General features: G+C 32.1%; 1 protein-coding gene across 1 annotated transcript in view; it reads right to left on the reverse strand.

The window, feature by feature from the left end:
* Positions 1 to 1,535: 1,535 nt before the first annotated feature.
* Positions 1,536 to 25,662, reverse strand: part of LOC129231853 (putative protein kinase C delta type homolog) — a 176,576-nt gene continuing 152,449 nt past the window's right edge. Inside the window, exons 13-15 of the mRNA XM_054866235.1 lie at positions 23,294 to 23,482; positions 12,538 to 12,678; positions 1,536 to 1,834 (exon numbers count right to left, since the gene is read on the reverse strand). Coding sequence (XP_054722210.1) covers positions 1,685 to 1,834; positions 12,538 to 12,678; positions 23,294 to 23,482 — 480 coding nt within the window. The 3' untranslated portion in view covers positions 1,536 to 1,684. The remainder of the gene's footprint in view (positions 1,835 to 12,537; positions 12,679 to 23,293; positions 23,483 to 25,662) is intronic.

Raw genomic sequence — 25,662 nt, forward strand, 5'->3', positions numbered from 1 at the left:
AAATTGATAAAAACATGCTTATGTAATATTTGAACAGCCCCTTTACACAAGGGACATATTTATGGCGTATGTCCCATTCCTCCCTCTACACAATGCTTCTAAAAAATAACTTGTCACATAAACCATGCTGGTTTTAGGCTTAATTAAATTGCAGATAAGCACACATTATATCCTTAAGATTACAATGATAATATATTATGTTAATTTTACAAATTACATAAATAAAGAAATAAAACTAAAAATAGATTAGAAAATTACTTTGGAGGTGAGAAATTTAACTTTTCCCAACTATTAACTGAAACTTCCTGCTGGATAAACTGCAAGTATGAAACAAAAAGAAGCTATAAACAGGTCCTCTAGTGGTCAAACTGACAATAAAATAAAGTGATTTAAAATAAAGTGCCTTAATTTTAGCTGTCCCACTCCTCCCTCCTCTCCCCTATGGGAAAAATACATAGAATTAGTGACATATAAACTCGTCTTTAAATGTATTGAAGCTTGTCCGCTTCCAATTTTTTCCTACATATATTTCCAACAATTAAAACAAACTTAAACAGAAATAACAGTTAGTTATCAAACTTTATTGCATATTTGCTTCTTCTAGATCTAAAACAAATGTAATAAAATGAACTTCATTTATGACCTAACGTATAACATGAATACGTTATACTACTCCTGAAAATAAAGTTTAGTGAATGAAGTCAGAACGGCCAAATTGGCTATTCTAGCGAAACAAAACACTGCATCTGCGTGACAGAAGTGGACCATCTGTCCTCATCATTTTTCACTTGCGCGTCGTTTATATTCCGTGTAAGACGTGTTTCTCAAAGTGCTTGTTTAGTGCGTTGGTTATTAACCGAGAACTGGAAAAAGAATGAACAAAAGATCAATTTAACAGTTCCGGGTTAAAAAAGGGGGTAGTGCGAAGTGAATAATAACTATCCGGGTTAAAAAAGGGGGTAGTGCGAAGTGAATAATAACCAAACTCACCAGATCTCAGTCCCCCAGAATTTTTCTTCTTTCAACGACTCAAACTCGCTTTGAAAAGAAAAAGATTTGACGATGTTCTTGACATCGAAGGAAATGTGAAGTCTGTTGAACTCCATCCCAAATTATTACTTCGTGCAGTTTCCAGAACATCTAAAGCAGATCATAGCGGTGCATTGTCACTTTCTCGAAGAACAGTAAGGTAACTTTCGTTAATATTTCATCGTTAGTGAGCAAGACCATTCACTGAACTTTATTGTCGAAGGTTGTACATATGCATATTTTGACTTTTTAATTTTTTATTTACTTGGTTCCCCCATTTTGCCGATAATATTGGCCTAACTCCGCAGTAAAAGAGAACAAAAAAAATGAAAATTATTGGACTATAAGGTAAATACAATATGTAATCAACAGCTGGTAAGTGAAAAAATATATTCAAATATTTTGCCAATTCAGAGCTGATTTTTTTCATGCTACCACATGTGCAGATTTTTAGTTTCAGTCTGAAGACTATAAATCAATAAAATACAAAATAGATGACAACAAAATAAAAAGAAATAATTTTATTTGTTTGGACACATTAGAATTTCATACATATATTATCATAAAATTAAACAAATAATGCGTTTTACATTTGATTGCAGTATTTGATGATATACAAAACTTATGATTCATCTTAGACCAAACTCTTACACTTTCAATTACCAGTAATATTAGGGTTTGTGTAAGTAAAGCCTAAGAACAAGTTTTGCTCAATTTTACCCAGAGTGTTTGGGGAGACTGGAGTTAGCGTAGCATCCATTCGGGTAAAACTTGGGTCAAAGTTTCCGCAATCGTAAGCTGTTTTCTGTAATATAAATAATGTTTTTTAATTCAAAAGACAAGTGAAATAGAAAGCAATATAATGACAACCCAAAAATAATCTCTTGAAAAAGTCAGAACACTAAAATATTTATTTCTGCATACATATATACAGTCAGACCTCGATATAGGGTCACCCGCTTCAGAGCCGGCCTTAGCAGATATGGGGCCCGATTGGAGAGATCTGGCGGGGCCCTTTACAGAACGGTGATACAAATTCGAGAAGTGCCGACCGATTTTTCTGATTCGTTCAAGGATTCGAAACTGTCGCAATTTTCCGTCGTCCTTCAAATTTCTACATCACATTTGATTTTTTTATTATTATTATTATTATTAAAGAAATAAATGAATGAATGACCAAAAAAAATAAGTTTAAATTTTAAGAACGTAAGAAAAAAAGCCCTGAGAATATTTATGCTCAATCACATGCGTTTGGTACACGAGAAAAGGGGGGGGGGTGAAAAGAAGTGTGGGGGTTAGGAAACGAAGCCCCTCCTGCTGATTTCTTGCTCTTTTTTTTTTTTTTTTGTAAAATTACACGACATTGTGGGATTTTAACATGACTGATTAAATTAATTCAAAAAAATGTGGAATATGGACAAAACCAGGACGGATGACCACCGTAGATTTTCTTCTTCCAGTTCGAAGTTCGATTATCGTGAAATAGCACTAGAAAAGTCCATTTAGTTAGAATTTTATTTTCGTGGAATCAATCCACCCATAAAAAAAACATTTTTTTGTATCTATCATTATTGTGCAACTTTGAGAAAATGAGAAGCGAGGAGGCAGTTCCCTTCACCATTGGCAGGGCTCTTTTTCTCTAATTGGCTTAAGGCCGGCTCTGACCCGCTTATAAGGTCAACCCGCATATAAGGTCACTTTTCTTAAGTCCCGGCTCACTAAATAGGAATTCTATGTCATGTATTTTAGGATATATGGTCAGGTCATAATACATTAATCGCTTATAAGGTTGCAGAGTCGGAAAAAGGAACACATAGCATTCGTTTAACAAGAATCAATTTAATATCTTAAAAACACTAAACAAGTATGAGCATTGTAAAGAACTAAAAACAAGTAAAAGATATTCAAAGGTAAAACTACAGCATGATAAGAGGAAAATGACTAGCTGCCGACTACCGCGTGCAGGCTTTTTAAAACGTCAACACTGGCGAGTCAAGTTGAGTTGTACTCTGCTGGCACTGCAAACCAACTTCTACAAGAGGCGCTGCATACTCCCCCTCCAGTGTCAACGAAATCTAGCTGGTAAACGCACCACACGACCTGAATGTGTCATCTGCTCAGGCTCCGCAAACAGGGAGTGGTTGTACAGACCTTGGTGTGGGTGACGGTGCCTCTGGCTGTTCATGGGTTATCATGTAAGCAGGTTTAACACGATCCACTGACACAGGTGTTGACTTTCCATTAATACGCAGGTGAAAAACTCTGTCTAATCTCTGCTCAACAAAGAAAGGACCATCATAAGGGGCTTGAAGTGGACGGCATACCATATCGCGACGAAGAAAAACATGGATGCAGTTCTTCAAATCTTGATGCACGAAAGTCTTTCTTTCGCCATGTCTCTTTGGAGCAATGGGACAGAGAGCTTGTATGTGTGTTCGTAACTTATTGACAAAATCGCTTGGTTCAAGTGGTTGCCGAGAACGATCCAAAAATTCACCGGGCAGACGAAGTGTAGACCCAAAAACCAATTCGGCAGGTGTGCAGGCTAGGTCCTCCTTGAAGGCAGCACGAAAGCCAAGGAGAATCACAGGGATAACTTCAGTCCACCGCTCAGTGGCGTAACACTTGATAGCAGCTTTGAGGGGACGATGCAACTCCTCTATCAGGCCGTTTGATTGAGGGTGGTAGCTGGTCGTTCTAGACTTATGAATTCCCAGGTGCTTCGCAAGAGAGCGAAAAAGTGCACATAGCATTCGTTTAACAAGAACCAATGTAATATCTTAAAAACACTAATCAAGTACGAGCATTGTAAAGAACTAAAAACAAGTAAAAGACATTCAAAGGTAAAACTACAGCATGACAAGTAAGAGGAAAATGACTAGCTGCCGACTGCCGCGTGCAGGCTTTTTAAAATGTCAACACTGGCGAGTCAAGTTGAGATGTACTCTGCTGGCGCTGCAAACCAACTTCTACAAGAGGCGTTGCAAGGTCACTTTTGTCAGATTTCTTTGAATGATTTCAGTGCCTAACAGATTCACTTCCAAGAATTCACCGCGATATACAATCCTTAAAAAGTGAAAAAACGTTCTTCCTAATAACGTAGCAGGTAGTGCACAGAATGTAGTAGCAAGTGAGCATTACGACATTTATACTAAAATATGAAGCAGTAATGCGGGCACTCAGCGTGTACATATTGCGCTCTTTTACCAGTCATGAGAAGCTGAAGAAATTTTCAGAAAATAAATAGAAACCATTTTGTTTAAATTAAAGAAAAACACATTAGTCCTGTATTAATGACAGTTTTAAGTAAGGTAATTTGCACATCAGTTGTTTGTTTGGGGATATTTGAATGCAGCTTTACTCTAAATGAAAGTTTCAAAAAAAAAAAAAATTTCAAAATTTCTTATTGATTACAAAAATTTAAATTGGTTCAAATCAATGTAACTATAATAACCTAATTAACGGACAATTTTGAACTTATAAAATTTTGAAGTGATTAATGAATTAAATGTTTATTTATCAATGAATATATATGAATTGGTTATAAGGTCAACCCTCTTATAAGGTCAGCTTCGTGAAGTTCTGAGGGGTGACCTTATATCTAGGTCCGACTGTAGTCTAAAAAATCTTGTTAATTGTTACGCAGGTGTTGAAATACCTAAAAAGTTCGAAACCATTAAAGATATTTAAAAAGTAAAGAGCCATTTGTAATTTAGTTTCTTACAGATGAAAAAGTAACGAAGTAAAAGGTTGGTTTGCAATGGAATAACCCTTTCCTTTTGATATTGTTTGAAAGAAAGTGCTGAGAGTTCATTTTTTTTTCCATGTATGGTAGAATCCATGTCAATTCAGCAAGGGCTGTAACATGATGGTCTCGGATTTTTTTCAAATTTGACATTTGTTAAAATTCATAAAAAATTAAGAAATACATTTTTTTTTCGCCCAAAAAAATTTCTGGGCCGAGATACAGGCTGACAAAGATGGCGGTCCTGCCACGATTTCTCACTTGAGATTTTCGTCAAAATGTTTCAAGTACATTATCTCAGGAACGGTACAATATATTTTGTTGCGGTTTGCTTTATTTAAAATGATATTTTTTCTTGTTTGAAAAAATATGCAACACTTTAAAATATGTGCTTTAGGTTTTTTTTTTTTTTTTCAGTCTTTTGAAAAAAAAGTTAAAAATTTTTTTGATTTTATGAAATACGTCAATTTCAAAACTTTTCATTTTTTTTACAATTTATTAGTACCACTGAGCAATACGTTTTCCTGAAAAGGAGAGCTTCCACTTTTTCGTTTAACAGATTTTAGAGGCATTTGAAAAAATGAGGGTTTTTACATAATTAACATAATCTCTCTCATTACATAATTGCAGACCTGAAAATTCCAAAAAAGAATTCAAAAACAAGTGGCGAGAAAACACTTTTAATTAGTTTATACAGCGAAATTTTCTTTTTTAGTCTCTACTTTATCCAGGAGTTTTATTTTTCATGAAAACTAGAACACAGCCTCCAGCCGATTCGCAGTATTTCCCCACGCAACCTTTCAGCGTAGCGCCGAAAGAGTCGTTAAGCTAAATATTCTCACTAAATTTCATATCCTGAATAAAATGGAAACTCAAAATGAAAATTTCGCTGTAAAACTTAATGAAAAGTGTTTTCTGGCCACTTGTTGCGAATTTTTTTTTTAAATTTACAGGTGTGCAATTACGTAAAGAGTTCCTTAAAAACCCTCAAATGCCTCTAAAATCTGTAAAACGAAAAAGTGGAAGCGTTCCTTTTCAGGGAATGTAGTGCTCAGTGGTACTTATAAACCGCAAAAAAAAAAATTTTTTTAAGTTGACATATTTGAGAAAAATCAAAAACATTATTTTAACCTTATTTTTTTTTCAAAAGACTGGGAAAAAAAATGAAGCTCATATTTCAAAATGTTGCATTTTTTTTAAACAAGATAAAATATCCTTTTAAATAAAACAAACCGTACGAAAATAGGTTCTACCGTTTCTGAGATAATGTCCTTTAAAGATTTTGACGAAAATCCCAAGTGAGAGATCATGACAGGACCGCCATCCTTGGCGGCCTGTATCTTGGCCTAGGAATTTTTTGGGGCAAAAAAAAACGTATTTCTTAATTTTTTATGAATTTTAACATAGTATGTGAAATTTAAAAAAATCTGAGACCAATATGTTACAGCCCTTGCAGAATTGACATGGATTGTACCATACAGAAAGATACAGTGCCAGATTACTTGCAAGGGCAAGTGCGGCAGATGTCCTGGAACCCAAAATATTTCTCTAAGTTAGTGAAAAATATTTTGAGAAAAATATAATTTGTTTTAATAGTCAAACTGTGAAGTAAGAATGATATTTAATAATCTACAAACCACACACACACATAGTCAATTCTTGAAAATACAGTTTTGATATAAGTAAAAATCATACTGCGAAGGTGTCACATGAACAAAGTTTAGTAAGACATTATACAGAAAATGTTCAAGCAAGCAACAGGATTGTCTAATAAAAACTGAAGACTAATACTCTGAATAAACGAAAGTCAGTTTTCACCTCTAAATAAACTTTCACTAATCAAACATGGCAGACTACTGATAGTACTTTGACAGCATACAAATACAAATGTGACAACCAGCAACAGGCTCTGGGCCCAGCTAGGCTGGTCCTAGTCAATTTACAATCCCCAGTGAAGATCAATGGCCCTCTTAAAACTACCTACACCCTTGCTCATTACCACCTCTTCCGGTAAGCTGTTCCAAGGTTCTACCACCCTGCTAAAATAATAATTTTTCTTAATATCCATGTTAGCCTGAGATTTAAATAGCTTAAAAAAATGACCCCTTGTCCTGTTTTCAGTGCTAAACTTTAGCCCGTAACATCTTTCATTTTAATAAATTCAAACAACTGAATCATGTCCCCTCGGTCTCTTTGCTCAAGACTACATTTTTAGTATTCTAAGCCTGGAATCGTAGTCTAAATGAGAAAGTCTATTTATTAGCCTTGTAGCCCGCCTTTGAACCCTTTCCAATGCATTAATATCTTTCTTAAGATAAGGAGACCAAAACTGAACAGCATACTCCAAATGAGGTCTTACCAAACTTCTATATAAGGGCAGAAGAACTTTAGATTTGTTTGAACTAGATCTATTAATAGACCCAAGCATCTTATTGGCTTTGTTACTAGCTATGCTGCACTATTGACTAAACTTTAAATCCTGACTTATTAAGACACCCAGATCAGTAACTTTTTCTGTCTGACTAATGACTGAATTTTACAAATAATAACTTGTACACTTATTTTCATGCCCTAAATGTAGCACTTGACATTTCCCAACATTAACAGCCATACCCCATTTATCAGCCCACTCCGTAATATGATCTAGATAATCTTGCAGCTGATTTGCTTGTTCTTCATTATCTAATAACATAAAGATAGATCTCCATAACTTTGACATCATCAGCAAAACAATTCCAGAACAACATGTTTTCAGAAATATTTTTATGAATATCGTTCATAAAAACAATGAACAAAACAGGCCCTAAGACTGATCCCTGAGGAACCCCTATTAAAACCTCACTCCATTTAGAATAATTTCCCCTTACAACTACCCTTTCTTCCTTCCGGTCAGCCAGTTTTTTACGCAAATGAAAGTTTTCCCTCCTATTCCTATATCAGCTAATTTGCTAAGTAGAGCAACATGCGGTACCATATTAAAAGCTTTTTGAAAATCAATGTAAACAACATCTACAGGCTTCTCATTGTCTAAAATCATGGCAACTTTGTCATAGAAATGTAATAAATTACTTGCACAAGATTTATGTTTCCTAAAACCATTCTGAAAACAAGTCAATAGATAATTAGTCTCTAAAAAATTTACTACCTTAATTTTTATCAATTTTTCAAAAATTTTGCAAACCATAGGTCTATAATTTCCCGCACTCTCTTTAGACCCTTTCTTGAAGAGTGGTGTAATGTTAGCCAGCTTCCAATTCTCTGGCACTGTCCCCGAGTTATAAGAAGCATTGAAAATATTTACAATTACATCTCCTAATTCTTCTGCACATACAACTAAAATTTTTGGATAAGTATTATCTGGCCTTAGTCTCTTTAATTTTTTTCAAATGAAGTAAAACATCATCCCTGGAAAATACAAAGTCCTCAAGCTGTACTATAGCTTGTGCCTTGCTGGTGTCAACTGTTGAGATAAAGTTATCGTTAAAAACACCCGAAAAAAAGTATTAAGAACATTAGCAATATCACTATCGTCCTGAATCAAAATTCTGTGCTCATCAACCAGTGGCAGCATGTATTATAGACATTAATGGTTGATAATAATTAGTATCAATTCATAAAATAATGCAGCCATCACAAAGGGTATCCTGTATTACGTTGGTGCCCAACCTTTTTTACTTGAGGGCTGCACTACATATTAAAACGATTCTCCAGGGCCAGAACACACATAAAATTTTGAAATGTTTCTTAATAACATGAGAAAACATGGAAAAGTAGAAATTACAAATCAAGAATTGCTGTTATCATTACTTGATGCGTCCAGCTTCGCAGGCCGCATAAGGCCCATGAGCCATAGGTTGGGCACTACTGATGCATTACTATCTTGTGGAATTGTTAGTGTGGCAGCCTTAAATTTAATTTGGTTTATTTGTCATGTACAGGTTTTATGGATCCAAATTTTAGTAAAGGGGGAAAAGATTTTTTAACGCACATTATATTTTTTAATGCAGAGTATTTTACAATGTACTTGTACATATCTGTAGGATAAATCAACAACAGTAGCTGCATAACAACATTTTTAAAAAAAATGAAGATTTACTTAGTTACTACAAAGTTATAAATTATTTGGTAATACATTTAAGATGAAGTTAAATATGGCATAATGGAAGGTTTTATACTTTGTACAGTTTAAAATCATTTCTTTTTCTCTTGATGGTAATAATGAAGCAAAAGTTCTGTCAGTTACTTATACATTGTTTTGAAAGTTTTTCTAATTATTATTTTAGATGGAGGTGTTGCTTTATTAATCTACAACTCTCATGGTTCAACAAAGTGCTTTCTGTTCTTTGTTATTTTGCGTCTTAAGAAAGGTTTCTTCAAACGTTTCAGCTACTATACCTAAGCATAGTACCAGAAAGCTACTGTATTTTTCTGATAGTACACAAAATAGAATAAAAACTGGAAAATATTTCCAGACCTCATGAAAATAATTTTGAAAAATCTAAATGACATGATTTTGCATAAGTCACAAAAAGGCTTGTTTCAGAAGCATGTCTCAAAAGGACATCTTAAAATCTCATCCCAGCTCCTGAAAATACATGCTTTTAGATTTTTTGAAGATAATATTCTATTAATATACTACATTTTTTTTTAACTAAAAGATCAAGAGACCAGTGAATTTCTTATCAAACGGATTGTTTTCTGTGTTATTATACTAAATGCAAAAAAATAGAATTACCAAATCTTCATTCATTTAAAGTCCATTACATATTACTTTCTCAAAAGCATATTGACCCAAAATCACTAAAGAAAACATATATGAAATTATTAGCATTTAAATATCGCGGATTACATTTACATAGCTTGTAGTTATGAAGTAAAGGGTCTGGAGTTGCAGCAAATTTTTCATGAACTATATTCATAAAAATATTTTTGGGAACACGAATTGTTTTGCTGATGATGTTAAAGTTTAATGGGGAGTGTAGAAAATGAAGAACAAGCAAATCAGCTGCAAGAGGATCTAGGTCATATTACGGAGTGGGCTGATAAATGGGGTATGGCTGTTAATGTTGGGAAATGTCAAGTGCTACATTTAGGGCATGGAAATAAGTGTACAAGTTATTATTTGCAAGGTTCAGTCATTAGTCAGGCAGACAAAGTTACTGATCTGGGCGTCTTAATAAGCCAGGATTTAAAGTTTATCCAACACACCGTGCAGCATAGCTAGTAACAAAGCCAATAAGATGCTTGGTTTTATCAATAGATCTATTTCAAACAAATCTAAAGAAGTTCTTCTGCCCTTATATAGATGTTTCGTAAGATCTCATTTGGAGTATGCTGTTCAATTTTGGTCTCCTTATCTTAAGAAAGATATTAATGTTTTGGAAAGGGTTCAAAGGCGGGCTACAAGGCTTATGAATGGACTTTCTCATTTAGACTATGATTCCAGGCTTAGAAGGCTAAAAATGTACAGTCTTGAGCAAAGAAGAGACCAAGGGGACATGATTCAGTTGTTTAAATTTATTAAAATGAAAGATGTTACGGGGCTGAAGTTTAGCACTGAAAACAGGACAAGAAGTCATTGTTTTAAGCTATTTAAATCTCAGGCTAACATGGATATTAGGAAAAATTATTATTTTAGCAGGGTAGTGGAACCTTGAAACAGCTTAACCGAAGAGGTGGTAATGAGCACAGTAGTAGATAATTTTAAGAGGGCCATTGATCTTCACTGGGGATTGTAAATTGACTAGGACCAGTTTAGCTGACCCAAAGCCTGTTGCTGGTTTTCCCTTTTGTATTTGTATAAATGGTTCTTCAGTTAAAAAGAATTGTTGGACCAAATGTTAGGTTTGCATTTCAAACAAATATAGCTCATAGGTCAGACAAAACATTTTGATGCAACTTTATCTGAATATCAACCTCAACAAGATGAGTTGCACATAATAAAATCACAATTTTAGAGTTACCCCCCCCCCCCCTTAAGCATCAAAATATGAAATGAAAGCAATATAAAAAGGGTTTTTTTTTATAACACTTGTGGAGTGGCCTCTTAGGCGCTAACTAAACTGTACCATTATTTTCCAAATTCAAGACTTTCTTACACACAGATCAATTTGCTCAACAGAAGGAATTTTCCATGTTAGAAACTACAGTGGAATATGACCCTTACTTCCTAAATTTTGTATCATATTCCCTTTCATGTTACATGCTGCTACAAATTGTGATTTTTGGTAATTTAAAAATTTTCAATTGTTATCATTCAAAGAGAAAAGAAAGAAAAAGCCCTGGTTATAAAGCCACATTTGTCAGTTGTAACAACACATACTATAAAAAACAAAAACTATAGTATTATCTCTTCTCGTTAAAGAGAAATTTCTTTTCCAAAAGTTGTATGTTAGCATCAGTTCAACTTCTGTTAAGATGTGTTCAGAGTTTTTTCTCATGCAGATAAAACCAAATCTGCTTTCTTTAAGTTGGAAAACTCAATTTGACAACTTTTAAAACATTTTGCTTATTTGTATTAGTTAAAAAAATTTATTGGATTAAAAACATTCTTGAACTTTGTTAAAAGTAGCATTTTTGGACTTCCTACAGTTAAAGAAAAATAAAATTAAACAACAAATTTTTCTACAAATGAATTTTCAAAGTTTTTAATATGTGTCCCATGTATTGGCATAGTTTTGAAAAATTTCAGAGGGGTTTGAACTCAAACCTCCCTCTTTCATTCGGCCTTGAAACATACAGTTGAATTTCTTAAGATGGAACTTCCATGCCAAAATTTTCTACATATCTATCTTTTAAGACATCTCTATTCATTACATCGAAAAAACTTCTATACATCAAAAAATCTATTTATTAAATTTTTTTCAAGGTGTATTGAATTATTTTATTTCACTGCAAGCAGTTTGCTTCATGAAAATGAAGGTCTGCAGAAAAAGGAGGGCTCAGTGAGAGCGACTATGAGCCCCACAAGTCAGCTGCAGTTAAGAGATGGACAAACAAGTGGTTGCTTCACTCGAAAATTCACGAATTTCTTTAAGTCGTTTGCGAATTTCGGTTGTAATCTATCCTGTGAAACTAACTTTCAGCTGTCCCTTTTTTTCTAATGATGTAGTAATGATCTGTAAACATTTTCAAGTCATCAAAAAGGGGAATGTAAGAGGCATTTGAAAAAAAATGTCCTAGACTTCAGTTGGCAAAAACATTTCCTAAAGGCGCTTCTAGGGGACTGAATTCTTCAATTCCCAAACAATTCTTTACTCACATTTTTTAAAACTGGTTGTTTAGCTAAACATTAGTTGTTTATTATTTTCTTAAATAATTGTAACTTATGATCATTGTAACCACTGGCTTCATTATTTCTTATTTAAAAGCAATGAACAATAAGTTTTTCTTTTTATTATTTTTTAATTACTAACTGTCATATTTTATTTTTGGTATATAAGTTAGAAATGGAGTTTCATAAAAGAATAGTAGCTTTTAGTTCAATGTATTAGGAGTAGTTATGATAAAATTCAGATCGCTTCTATGTATTGAAATTTTTAACCCTGCAATTTGCTACTTCTGTATATGGAGAAATGACCATATTATCCATAGAAGGAGAGAAAGAGAGAACACCTACAAACAGAGAGACACTAGCATAACAACTCAGCTGAGAAAATGTGAAAAATATCCCATTTTATGTTCTGTTATACTTAAACCCTGACAAAAAATTAAAATGTTTATGTTTGTATTTCATAAAGGAGAAAACACTGGAAAGTACTTACAATTTTGGGTTTTACAGGTGGCGTTACTTCTTTCCTTTCTATTTTTTTCCAATCTATTGAATTGAAGAAAGGCTGGTTTTCAATATCCCCTGCAGGGCAAGAAGGGGATCCAAGTCTGTCTTGTGGTTTCTTGTTTAATAGCTGGAATATTTAAAACAAGAAAAATTGAAGTTCATTTTCTATAAAGTTTACAAAACATATCTATTCAATAGTTTAATCAACTATTATCAAAAAGGGTTTGGTGCTAAGTCTAAGGAATGTTGTTTCTTTCCTGAGTTTAAAAGCAATGTTTTTTGAGCTGTACCCCACTATCAAAGTAGAACTACTTAAAAACAAAGCGAGCAATTGTTAGAAAATTGAGAATTCATAAAATATCTACAGAATGCATTTGTGAAGGGAAAAACTTTCATAACATGAGCAATGTGGTATTCTCACTAAACAGAATAATATTGATTTTCTTAAATTAGGCAATTAATTCACTGATTTTATTTGCGTATCATTTGCTCTGAGATTTAAAAATGTTGAAGAGACATTATTAATGTGTGAAATTTAACATTATGATGAAGAGACCAAAAAAATATGACTCTGTAAGGCTCATATACACAAGAAATTAGTATTAAAATTTTCATTTAGCACACTAAATAAATAAATAAATAAAAGAATTAATGAAACACAAATAAAACTGAAAGAGAAATGCCCTCTTTTAACAGAATTATCAGTTAACCGAGGTAGTTGATTTCATGACCTTTGATGATATCAGTGGTTAAATTTGATAATCCATAGACTGTTTTCATTTATGATTTGCTAAACAGTCAATCTACAGAACTCTTCTCGTTAGTCCCCAATGAGCCCGAATAAACCAATAGCTCTATTCAAACATAGTAATGTTTCTGCTTCTTATCATGCATGACCATATGTTTATTTTTGGAAGGGGGGGGGGGGGTGTTGAAAAAAATTTATGTGTTTAAAGGCTATAATTTAAAAACTTTTTATTTATTTCTCTTCTGTTTACAAAGTAATAGAAGCAAGATTTGTAAAGATTTTCAGTTGGAAAATTCAGATTTTCTTATAACCACTTTAAGGGGAGGGGGAGTACATATCTTCATTTTCTTCACACAACAGGTGGAAATTTGTGATCTAAAATACATTGCATTAATTTTAAAAACAAAATCAATGTAGATAAAAACCATAAAATTTTGAAGTAAAGGAGGTTTTAATAACAATTGTTTATTAATGGCTTATGGTGAAATGTTTTGAATGATATTAATATTATGCTCAAATCTTATTAAAAACAATTGACCATACCAGTGTCTAAAGAGAGGGCTTGAATGCCCCTCTGCCACCCTTTAGGTGTGCCCATGCTTCTCATTATTCTCTTCAAAAAATGTTCAGAAACTGGTTCACTGAGAATGAAGCAGTCTTCAATAAATCACATTGATAAATGTTCTGCCTCGACATATATCCAGTCCAGCAACAATGGGCATAAAATGAATGTGTTATGAAATTTGTTGTATTTCAGATACATTTCATAATTTAAAAACTGACTACTCTCACCCGCAGAACTCACATTGTATAATCAAAGGTGCCACTTTTTCAAACTAATGAAATTCTGTGATAGTTTTAGAAAAAGAAAGATCAATTTGTGTGTAATCATAAAAACTACTTTTTCCTAGAATCAAGTTGCCGGTTAACCTGGGCAATTGATTTCAGAAATGTTTGATGACTTCAGAAGTCCAATGGTCAACAGCCTGATATCTAAATGTATCCTTCCTGATTCCTTTTGAGTGATAAAAGCTAGTCCCGAAACAAATGTTTTATCTTGTAATAGTTTGAATGTCTCACCATAACATTGCAGATCAGCTACATTCTTATGCATATTCATAGGAGGAAGGAGGGGGAAAGAAGAGACAAATATTGTTTTTAAGATGGTTTTAAAATGAAATTCATTCTCTTCAGAAAAAAAAAGATTTCCCTGCCAATTTATCATTAAAAACAAATTTTAACACATGTGTTACAGGTGGGGAATAGGCCAATGAATTACTTTTAAAGAGGGGAAAAATAGAATTATGTTCAAAATTTTCTTTATAAAATACTTTTTTAAAATCTTAGATTACTTTTTAAATTTAGTTTTTGTTTCTTCATGTGTGGCTTCAATGAGGAAAGTAGACTTTGGATAAACTCTTAAGCATTTTGGGAATGAAAAAAAACTCCCACTAGCTATTTCATTTCATTGGCAGATGTAGTTAACAAACACATTCAGTGAAGAAGCAAACAAATCAATAAATTAATTAAATGAAATTCAAGGAGGGAAACATCAAAGGGCAAATGAGTTCAATAATAAGATAAAGAATTTTTAGGAAAAATGATCAGTGGGGGAAGGTTGTTCAAATAAAAATGGTCGTAGCAGTCAAACAAGCCACATGTTTCCTTCTAGGCAGGTAACCTTTTTTAATGGTTAACACATGAACTAGTTGTACTAAGTACAAGAAGCAACAACAGTGGTATTCAAGAGATTGCAATATCTCAACAAAATGCTTTGAAAATTGGGTTTTATAATATCTGTTAAAAAGTAAGAACTAATTTTCCTATTTATTTAGACATAGTCTTTCATATACATAAATATGACTTGCTATACCCAATGGAGTATGTTTTTAGACATGAATTACACTTGCTAAGTTTGCTTTGTTTCTCACCAGAAAACTGTGCAAATAGTGTAATACAAAGCAATTGATACAGCTTATTGAGTTTTTTTGATGCAAGAAGTATTTGCACTTGTCAGCCTGTTGTCAAGATATAAGGTCTTCAAGTCTGCCAAAATTTTAAGAAAAGTCCCAAATTTATAGATGTTTTCCATTTTTACACTATCTTATGATTTATTTGTCAGTGTCATCCAGTAATAAGGCCTGAAATAGAATGCCATATTGATGGGTAAAAGGATTTCCTTTTTGATTTTCATGAAATGTGGGTAATTTTAGATTTAATTAAATGATTGTATGAGTTCTAAAATTCTCCAATAAATCATACTTTCAAAATGACAAATGTTTGGTGATGAACAAGTAGATCATTCTCTATAACTGCAGCTAACTACTTTGACTGTTTTGTTGTCTGAAGTAAAAGACTGTTACTGGGTTTTAGCTATCATGAGAGCCACTGAACCATTTTAAGTGTAAGAATATTCCGAAACTTTTTCTTTGAGTCAAAATGAAATCCAACTGCTCCAAAAAAAAAAGAAAATCATGCCTTTCCGGGAAAAAAAATCTTTGGGTGTGCAATTTCAATGAGAGGTCTTTATACACATCAAGAGGTTTTGAAAAAGTAAATTAAAGGGTTAAATTTTTTCACGGAAGGCAGGACGAAGGGTCGTTGTTTTAAGCTATTCAAATCTCAGGCTAACCTGGAAATTAAGAAAAATGACTACTTTAGTAGGGTAGTGGGCACTTGGAACGACTTACAAGGAAGAGGCGGTAATGAGCGGTGGGATGGGTAGTTTTAAGAGGGCCATTGACATTCATTGGGGACTAATAAGCTGACTAGGACCAGCCTAGCTGGGCCCAGAGCCTGTTGCTTGTTGGCTTCTTTGTATTTGTATAAAGAACAGAATCAGGGGACAAAACGACTATTGAAATGCAATTGAAGAATACTAAATGTGAGTATCTTGGCTGAGCTCACCCTAATGAAACACAGGTTTCCCATGTGTCCTGCATCTGGTGGCCAGTTACCAGAAATGTCCAGTGCCTGAGGGCTAACCGTAGATGTGACAGGAATGAGAAAGACTCGCCTTAAAAGCGAGCACTTGATTTGTGTTGGAGAATGGGCTCGAGAAAGAAAAAGCAGTGTCACTATGAGCTGCCATTGATAATTTCATCTTGAATATAACTTGTAAAATATAAATGGGATCAAGGTTGTAAGTAAAAAGATTTGGCACTCAAGAATGGTCACTGCCCTAAGTGTTCATAATGGCACAAAACATATCCTGAACAAGAAATGAGAAGGAAGTCAAAGCAAAAGACATTTCAATGTTGAATAAAAGTGTGCTGAAAAGTAAAGTTTGGAATCAAGCAAATCAGATTTAGAAGATAAATGTATGTGTGAGTCATTATATTTCAAATCAGGCAGGCAGGTATGAAAAGTGTCATATGACCATCACCGATTTTTTTTGAAAAAAATACAGTAGTTACAACTAAGGGACATATGAAATAGGGTCAGGTGGGGTAAAATGGGTATAAAATAGCCTACTTTTGGATTTTGACTCAAATATTTTTGTCAAAATATTTTGTTTCTATTTTTTTTTTGTTTTATGTATACATTACATATGTTGAGAGTAGAATTAAATGATTTTCACACGTAATTTGGTACAAATTTATTTTTGAGAGGAGTGTTTATGACTGTATGTTTTCTATACCCATTTTACCCCACGCAGGTGAAAATGGGTAGCCTGTGGGGTAAAATGGGTATTGAAGTCTAAGAAGTGATAAAAAAGCATACTATTTGTTCAATATTGTGTGATAATATAGACTTAAGAAAAAAATAGTGCAAACAGTAAATTTGACAAAATATTAATGAGGGTTCTTTCAATGCATGATATCCATACTTGTCATTCTTTAAAAAAAAGTAATGGCCTCTATTGTTAAATTGTGGCTCATTAATTTTTTTTATTATTTGATGTTTTTCAATGAAATCCATGTCGTCTATATCAGGAAAAATAAAAATCCCCCATCTCGGATTTTTTTTAAATATTTCATCTCATAATATTTCCCTCAACAGCCATATATTTGCCAATAAATTCTTTCTTGCTTGTTTTCTAAGTATAATATTTATACCCAGGCACCTGTGGTTAAACTTTGCTTCATAAGCATATTTTTAGTAGTTTCTATTTCAGATACTTCCTCTGAATGGAAACTTTCTTTTTCCACCATTTTTTATTTTCTTGTTTTTTAATTCATTATTTTTTTCACTTTCAACTCTTAGCCTTCCTGAAACATCTTTGTCAATACTTCCTGTATTTGCCAGCATACATTTAAGTTGTTTTAAATACTCATGCAGGTAGTTGTCAAGTCTGAAGCTCTTGTTGAAATTGCAGACAATATTGCACTTTTCAAATCTTTATAAGGTCACGAAATCATACTTTGTGACGTATAATTTTCGGATTGAAACCAGGATGTGTTCTGAGAATTTAAAGGCACATTAGAGAAATTGGTAGCATCTGATTGCAATCAAATACAAATGTGACGACCAGCAACGAGCTGGGCCCAGCATATTCTGAGGAAATTGTTATTTTGTGCGCAAGTGCACAAAAACTCTAAAATAAGTATACCGCTGGCTTGAATGATAAGCCTAACCATATACCCATTTTACACCATTTTCAAATTATGAGATTAAAAATAGAAATTTTTTTTTTCTTCCTTGTAAGTTGAAGCAGCAACAAAAATGTCCAATTAAAGATATTATGACACAGTAATAAAAATTTCTCAAAAATCAGGAGCTGGAGATAGAAGTTTAAGCAGACAACATGTGACTTGAATTTATCTGCATCAATTTAAAGTGTTACCTCTCACTAAAAAATAATCTATTGGAAAATATATTTTGTGAAACAGAATTCAGAACAGCCAAGTATAATGTCTCACTCAAAAAAATGCAAATTTAATTTAAAATATTTGTTTTTAAAACCATATATTTTGACTACCCATTTTACCCCACCTGACCGTATCCCAAAAGGATTTTGCAAGAAAAAATTTTGTTCTTTAGTTACAGCCTATTAAAGTTCTGCACAAAATCCGCTATTTTGGAAAAAAAACGGCAAGACACTCCATTTGAAAGGGACACTATTTCAAAAGTATTTAACCTATTTGAATAATTCTTTTTTCTAAAAATAAAAAAGGACCAATATATCCTCTAGACATCGTTTTTGAAAGTTTAGTTAGGTTTTTCGATAAAGAAAAAAATTCATTTTTGCCGCGAAAAACTGCATTTTTACCGATTTTATGATTTGTTTTCTCCATGAAAAAAAAGTTTTTTTCTATTAAACGGAGATGGCAGTCTAAAGCCTTTATATGATAGTTTCATAACATATTTTATTATAATCCTTGGATGCATACAGCCTCGGAAATAAAATTTGAAATTTTGAAAATTTTCAAAAATTAGCGATTTTTGAAGTGATTTTACTCAAAAAACCCATGTTTTAAAAATCTAAAAATTGGTTCATTTGAACCCCATATAATGCTTAAGAAGTGGATAGACACCGCATCCCGTATTTTTTCACATAAAATGTTTTATGATTTTTTGAAAGTGACCTTAGCCCCGATTGCATGCATGTAAAATAAAAATGTCTAATAATTTCAGTAACTGAAATTCTGATTATAATAATGCCTAATAACTACAATACCGGTGCACTTTATCAGGAACAACTAAAATCTTACTGATTTTTAATAATATATCAGTAACAAACCGCTTTTGATGACCCAGTCAATTCGTATTTTTGTAAGACTCTGTGTGTAGCCTTTAGGTAGAAGAGCCTTTGGTGATTATATTAATGACTAATAGCTACGATAATGATGTACTTTATCAGTAACAGTTAAAATCTTTCCTTTTTTTTATAAATATTAGTTTATTTTGTCTCCAAAGCGATGCATTCACCGTTACTTTCATATGCAGAAACGAATAATTTTTCTCTTTCAATTCTCTTTCTCTTCAACTCAATTATGCGACAGGGGAATCCATCAAAGGGAAGAATGACGATTAATTTTAATTTCGTGCTTTGGTTGTCATTGGCGAATGTTGTCACATAATTTTTGGATCCTACCTCGTATGATTACTTTTATAAGTAAGAATATGTATACTAAATTCAAACCGCAAAACCCACTTGTAGTTTAAGAATTTAAAAAGCCCACCTGTTTTATGAGAAAAGTAATCAATTGAACATGGTTGAAAGTTGAGGTAACCAAACAGATCTCACCAAAGGTAGCTATTATAGCCAGGGATCCAATTCCCAACAAAAGAAGTGCAGGATCCCTATACTCTTTAGAACTTATTTTAATGATTAAGTGGCCTGAATTCGGTTACAAAATTTGAGTGAAACAAATAAAGAAGTATGGGAGCTTAGCTCCGATAAAAATTAGGTGCTGATCAGCAAAAAAATATATTTATATAACAAAGTACAAAAAGACGAATTGACTGGGTCATCAGAAGCGGTTTGATACTGCTATATTATTAAAAGTCAGTAAAATTTTATTTGCTTCTATTAAAGTGCACCATTATTGTAGCTATTACGCATTAATATAATCTGATTTTCAGTGACTGAAATTATTAGAAATTTTTATTTTACATGCATGCCATGGGCGATAAGGTTACTTTCAAAAAATCATAAAACATTTTATGAGAAAAAGTACGGGATGCGGTATCTATCCACTTGTTTAGCACTACATAGGGTTCAAATGAGCCAATTTTTAAATTTTAAAAAAATGGATTTTTTTAGTAAAATCATTTCAAAAATCGCTAATTTTTCAAAATTTTCAAAATTTCAAATTTTATTTCCAAGGCTGTATGCATCCAAGGATTATAATAAAATATGTTATGAAACTATCATATAAAGGCTTTAGACTGCCATCTCGGTTTAATAAAAAAAACTTTTTTTTCAAGGAGAAAAAAAATCATAAAATTGGTAAAAATGCAGTTTTTTCGCGGCAAAAATGAATTTTTTTCTTTATCAAAAAACCTAACTAAACTTTAAAAAATGATGTCTAGAGGATATATGGGTCCTTTTTTATTTTTAGAAAAAAAGAATTATTCAAATAGGTTAAATACTTTTGAAATAGTGTCCATCTCAAATGGAGTGTTTTGCCGGTTTTTTCCAAAACGGCGGATTTTGTGCAGAATTTTAATAGGCTGTAACTGAAGAATTAAATTTTTTCTTGCAAAATCATTTTAGGATATTTCATATGTCCCTTAGTTGTAACTACTGTATTTTTTTCTAAAAAATCGATGATGGTCATGTGACAGACCCTGCCTGATCTGAAATGGAAGGGGTTACAGTACCTCAAAAATGACCAAATGATAAAAAAAAAATTATTGCTTATTTCGAAACTAAACACTAGTCCAAACACAGGGGAAAAGTTTCATTGCTTTAGTTCAAATATTGAAAAAGTTATGAGTGGTTTTAGGTCATGCTCGCTATGTGTTCTTACGCAAAAAGAAAACTTTATTTTTCTCGATGATCGTTTTTTTGTGTTTTCGTGTCATAAGAATCCCTAAGGATTTTTTTTCTATTAAAGATACAGCTTTAAAGCAATACTTTTTGAAATTAGGATAATATATTTAACAAAACTGTGCATTGGATAAGCATTTTATAAATTACTCAAATGTTTAGAGCTTGTTATACGTTTAAAAACCAAATTTTTTTGAAAAAAACTACATTTTTTTTTACGTAGTTGATGACAAAAATTTTTCTAGTAAACACAAAAGCAAATGAATGCACAGATTTTTAGAGATGATGGTTGTGATCGTTTATCAAAAAGCTTTTGCTATATTACTTTAAAAACAAAAAAGCCTTAGGGATTTTTAAAAATTAAAAATTTTCCAAATGTTTTGAATTTTTGAAAAAAGTAAGCAATATTTTAAAATTTTTAAAATAAATTATTGATTACAAAGTAAGTAAGCCTGTTATGATTTCAACGAAAAATATAATTTACTTAAATTGAAAAAATTGCTTGAAAGGTACTGTGACCCCTTAATTGCAACAAACTATATTCCTCCTCTGCAGCAAGTGAAGGTTAGATTCAGTGTCTCAAATGCCATAAGTGAGCACAAAATGCATGAGCAGGGATAGATGAGAATGACATTGATGTGTATCTTTGTGATATGTCCTTAAATACTCCTAAGTTTTCGGATGCAGTGGAAATAAGCATCACATATTTATTTTCAGGTTTTTTGTGGGCTATTGTTTTTCTTTCAGTGTTAACATATTTAATTTTATTGCTTTTTCAAAATTTGTGACTTTACTTTAAAATCTTCAATTATAAATTGTGTATGTATAGGACAAAAAAAAAAAAAAAACACACACACACAATACTATTTAATTTTTTATTTGCCAATAAAAACGTTTTACTTTCTTTCTTTTTTTAATGAAGACGCATTTTGTCCTTTGGTGTTAGTGAAATGATACTTCCGACACTCTTTCAAAAATCTATCATAACAACAAAAAACATTTCCAAATATAATAAATACAATTTTTTCTCTATTTCAAAACTTTCCTGGTGGGGGGGAGGGGTGCAAATATAGTATAACTCAATGCATGACAAAAGTGTTTCTCAACAAAAAGTTTTAAATATTCAATTCAGCATGACCCCCCCCCCCCCTCCCTCTAAAATGGTAGCCATAATTCGCCCCTCGGTTAACAGTTAATTGGGGTTTTTGAAGTGTTACATGAAGAGATTTCTTTTTCTTTTTTTTTTCAAGTTCCCCCCTTCTTTGCTGAAATACTTTACTATTTCATGACAGGGAACTTAAACCAACGGTTCTGTTATTGCTAGCCTAAAATCTTATTAGATAGTTATTATTCATAAGAAATGAAAACAAAATGAGTAGTGTCTGTAAGCAAAATCTTAATACAGTACAACCTCGATATCTCGAGTCTCTCTGAAAGGAAAAATAGATATAGAGGTTTCAAGTTATCAAGGTTTTGAAAAAAACATGTATAAAAAATAAGAAAAAGATGATAAATGAGAGATATATAACAAGAAAAAAAGTCATTGTAACTCTCACAATGACACGTAGATATATCACAATGCATAAACAACAAAAACTAATAATTTCTTCTAGCAATTTACTAGTTTTAAATGCAAGCATTCTTCTACTTCAGGATAAAGAGATTTTTGAATTTTTATTTTTTACAATTTCTTTGATCTCAGTTTTTTTGACAGCTTGATGACATTTTATTACTGTTGAAAGTGTACTCGTAGGGATTTTGAAATTAGCAGCAATCTCATTTTTTTTTCATCTCACCATGTTTTCATCAATAAACTTCAAAATTTTAATTTTATCATCAAATGATAACAAGCTTTTCACCAGGCATTTTGTAGGAGTTAAAAATCAGACTGAAGAAGAATGCATTCTCCCTGGAAAACTGGTCAACCACAAAAACTCGACCCCCTGCTGTCAAAATGAGTGCATGTCCCAAACCAGAAGAAAAGAAAAAGAAGTTAACCTTTAGAGAAAACAGACAAATAATGTCAGCACCCACCTCATACCAATGCTCCCGTATTCTCTTACCCCCCCCCCCCCCAAATCCTGTATTCTTATACTTTCCAGGAAAAAAGGGTGAAGGGGGAAGATGTCTTCATAACTGGTTTTGCTACAAAATTTTCCAATGGAAAAGCATCAATTAAATCTTGCTTCTGTGGCAAAAATTTTGAAATAACGAGGGTTCCAAAAAATAAATTTCGAGATAACTATAAAAAACACTAACAGTTTTATGCAAAATGCAGGGGAAAAGTTTTTTCGAGATATCAAGGGTTTCAAGATAAGGAGGTTCAAGATATCAAGGTTTGACTGTACTTCAAATATAAAGGACTGGCATGGGAACAGAAAAAATTGGCATTTCCGCATTACTAGTATTTTTCCTCCAAAAAGAAATAATGAAAAATCCAAAAAGAAAATTTTCAAATATAAGATGACAACAAAAAGTTTTGATCAAAATCAACATTTCAGTCAAAATACAAAAATACACATCATTTACAACACACAAAAATAAACTTTTACTTACTAGCTTAAGAATGTCTACTGATTCCTTAGTGAGATAATGTGGATAAGTTGGTTCCTCATTACAAATGCTCCAAAAGAGTTCATCATCATCTGTTCCACAGAAAGGGGATCTTCCGTTCAGCATTTCATACAATAGAACCCCGAATGACCACCAGTCAACTGCTTGATTGTAGGCTTCCCCATTTAAAATCTGCAAAGACAAAGTGTTTTTTTCATATTTTTAATAGAACAGAACACTTGAGATATGCATTGTGATAAAATGTGTTTCTGAATTGCATGCATGATTAAATAAATAATATTAAAGACGAGATATTTCTCCCCTTTTCTTTATTTGGAAATCAAAAAGCATTTTGAAAACAAAATATGCTAAACATGAATGACACTAAAAAGCATACGAATTTTGATCAAAAAAATACTCACAAGCAGGCATAAATGCAAAACATAATATTTATTTCTTTACTATTTGAAAATCAAATAAAAAAAAACTTTTCAAACAAAATATGCTTCACATGATGACACTTAAAAGCATGCCTATGAATGAATGACACTAAAAAGCATGCATGTAAATGAATGATACTAAATGCATGCATATGAATGAATGACACTAAAAAGCATAAATGCAAAACAAAATCATAATCATTTCATGCAATGGAAAAAATTCTTGTTCAAAGTATTTGCTTTGATTTCAAAAAAAAAAAAAATCTAAAAAAATAACCTCCTGTTACAGATGGAAGGTGATCAAAATAAGCATTTTTTAACAATGCATTTGTAATTGAACTAATGGCTTTCCCTTTTCACTAGAATGTTTTTACTTACTACCCATTTTACAAGAAAATGCAACTGCATATTTTTCCTCCAACTTCGTAATTTTATGTTTATAATTTCATTTTAAAACCCACATAAATGTAAGGTTATAAGTAGCACTTTTTTTAATGTTAAGCACTGAAAAATTATAAATTCATATCATAAGAATTAAGTAAGCAATTACGGGGGGGGGGGGGATGTTTAAATAAGTGCTTTAAGTATATAATTTAACTATAATATTTTCCTGAAAAAAACCTTTATATATATTAAACTATATTTCAGTATGGTAGTAGGCATTTGCAATAGTTAATGGGTCATTCTCCAGAAAACGTAACTTTTGAACGCAAATATTTTTCAATTTCGAAACCTTTTATTTTCTTTTTTTAAATTCTTACATGAAAGTGTTACCTACTAGAAGTAACCAGAAACAATAGCCCAACTAAGTTCCAATTATTTTACTCATAAATAAATAAATAAAAGTCTTGTTCATGAAAATAAAAAAAAAGAAAACAACTTTTAACATTTAAAAATCGAGACCAGTTTAATATCAAAGTAGTAATTTTGTTAATTGTACAAACAACCAGCTATTTTAATGATTGGTGGGAATGTAATATTAAGCTCTCTCAATTAAAGTACAACTTAATTAGTAGTTTCAAATGTATGTTTAAAAAAGTATTCAGTAAATTTGAGGATATACTGGCAATTTATAATTTCGGTAGAATGCCAATTGTCGATATATTTTTCCTTCATCATTTATTTTCACCTCAGAAATAATGACATGGATGAAGTCTGTCATGGAGGTGAGGAATTTCTCATTAATATAGGCCTAATAATACATTTTTCAGGGATTTTGTTTTCCTTCCTTATATACAATATGTACATGTTAAGCATATGAAAACATGTTCACTTCTTTTTTTTACATTAATTTACAACCCTTAAATTCAAGTTCACAGAGGTGAGAATTCAAAATAATCACACTAAGTTTTATATCTTCCGGTTTTTCAACAAAAATCTCACAACTTCAACTATGGCTGAAAATAAACAAGGGGGTTTCCTTGTATCATGAAAAATAAAATCTGATGTCATTACTACCACGTGTTAATGAGGAATGGCAGTTTGTGTTTAGGTAACGGAGGTGATAATTTATTGTGTGACATAACTTATCCTACTTAAACGAACTAAAACACAATATTAAACAATTAAATATACTTAAACAATTAGCATTTGAGACACTTGTGAAAGGAATAATAAATAACTATATAATTTCAATTAAACAAGTTATTAAGCAATATAAACAGTCACACAAGGTGTGTGACATGCCATGGAGGTGAGAATTCAGGTGTTGTGAACCAAAAATATACTAAAATAGAACCTATTATGAAAAAATTGTTGGTACGTTTAAATAGATATATTTTTGATGAAATTAAAAATCATTGTTTAATGAATTGTTCCTCAAAATTTTTACTGTAAAAGGCGTCTGACAGAAAAGTTACACTTTTTGTAGAATGATCCTTATAGGAAACAGGTAATACTTGCAATTATTTGATTAGATTAATTTTAAGAGGG

This window comes from Uloborus diversus, chromosome 10 (assembly GCF_026930045.1).
Source record: "Uloborus diversus isolate 005 chromosome 10, Udiv.v.3.1, whole genome shotgun sequence".
NCBI lineage: Eukaryota > Metazoa > Arthropoda > Arachnida > Araneae > Uloboridae > Uloborus > Uloborus diversus.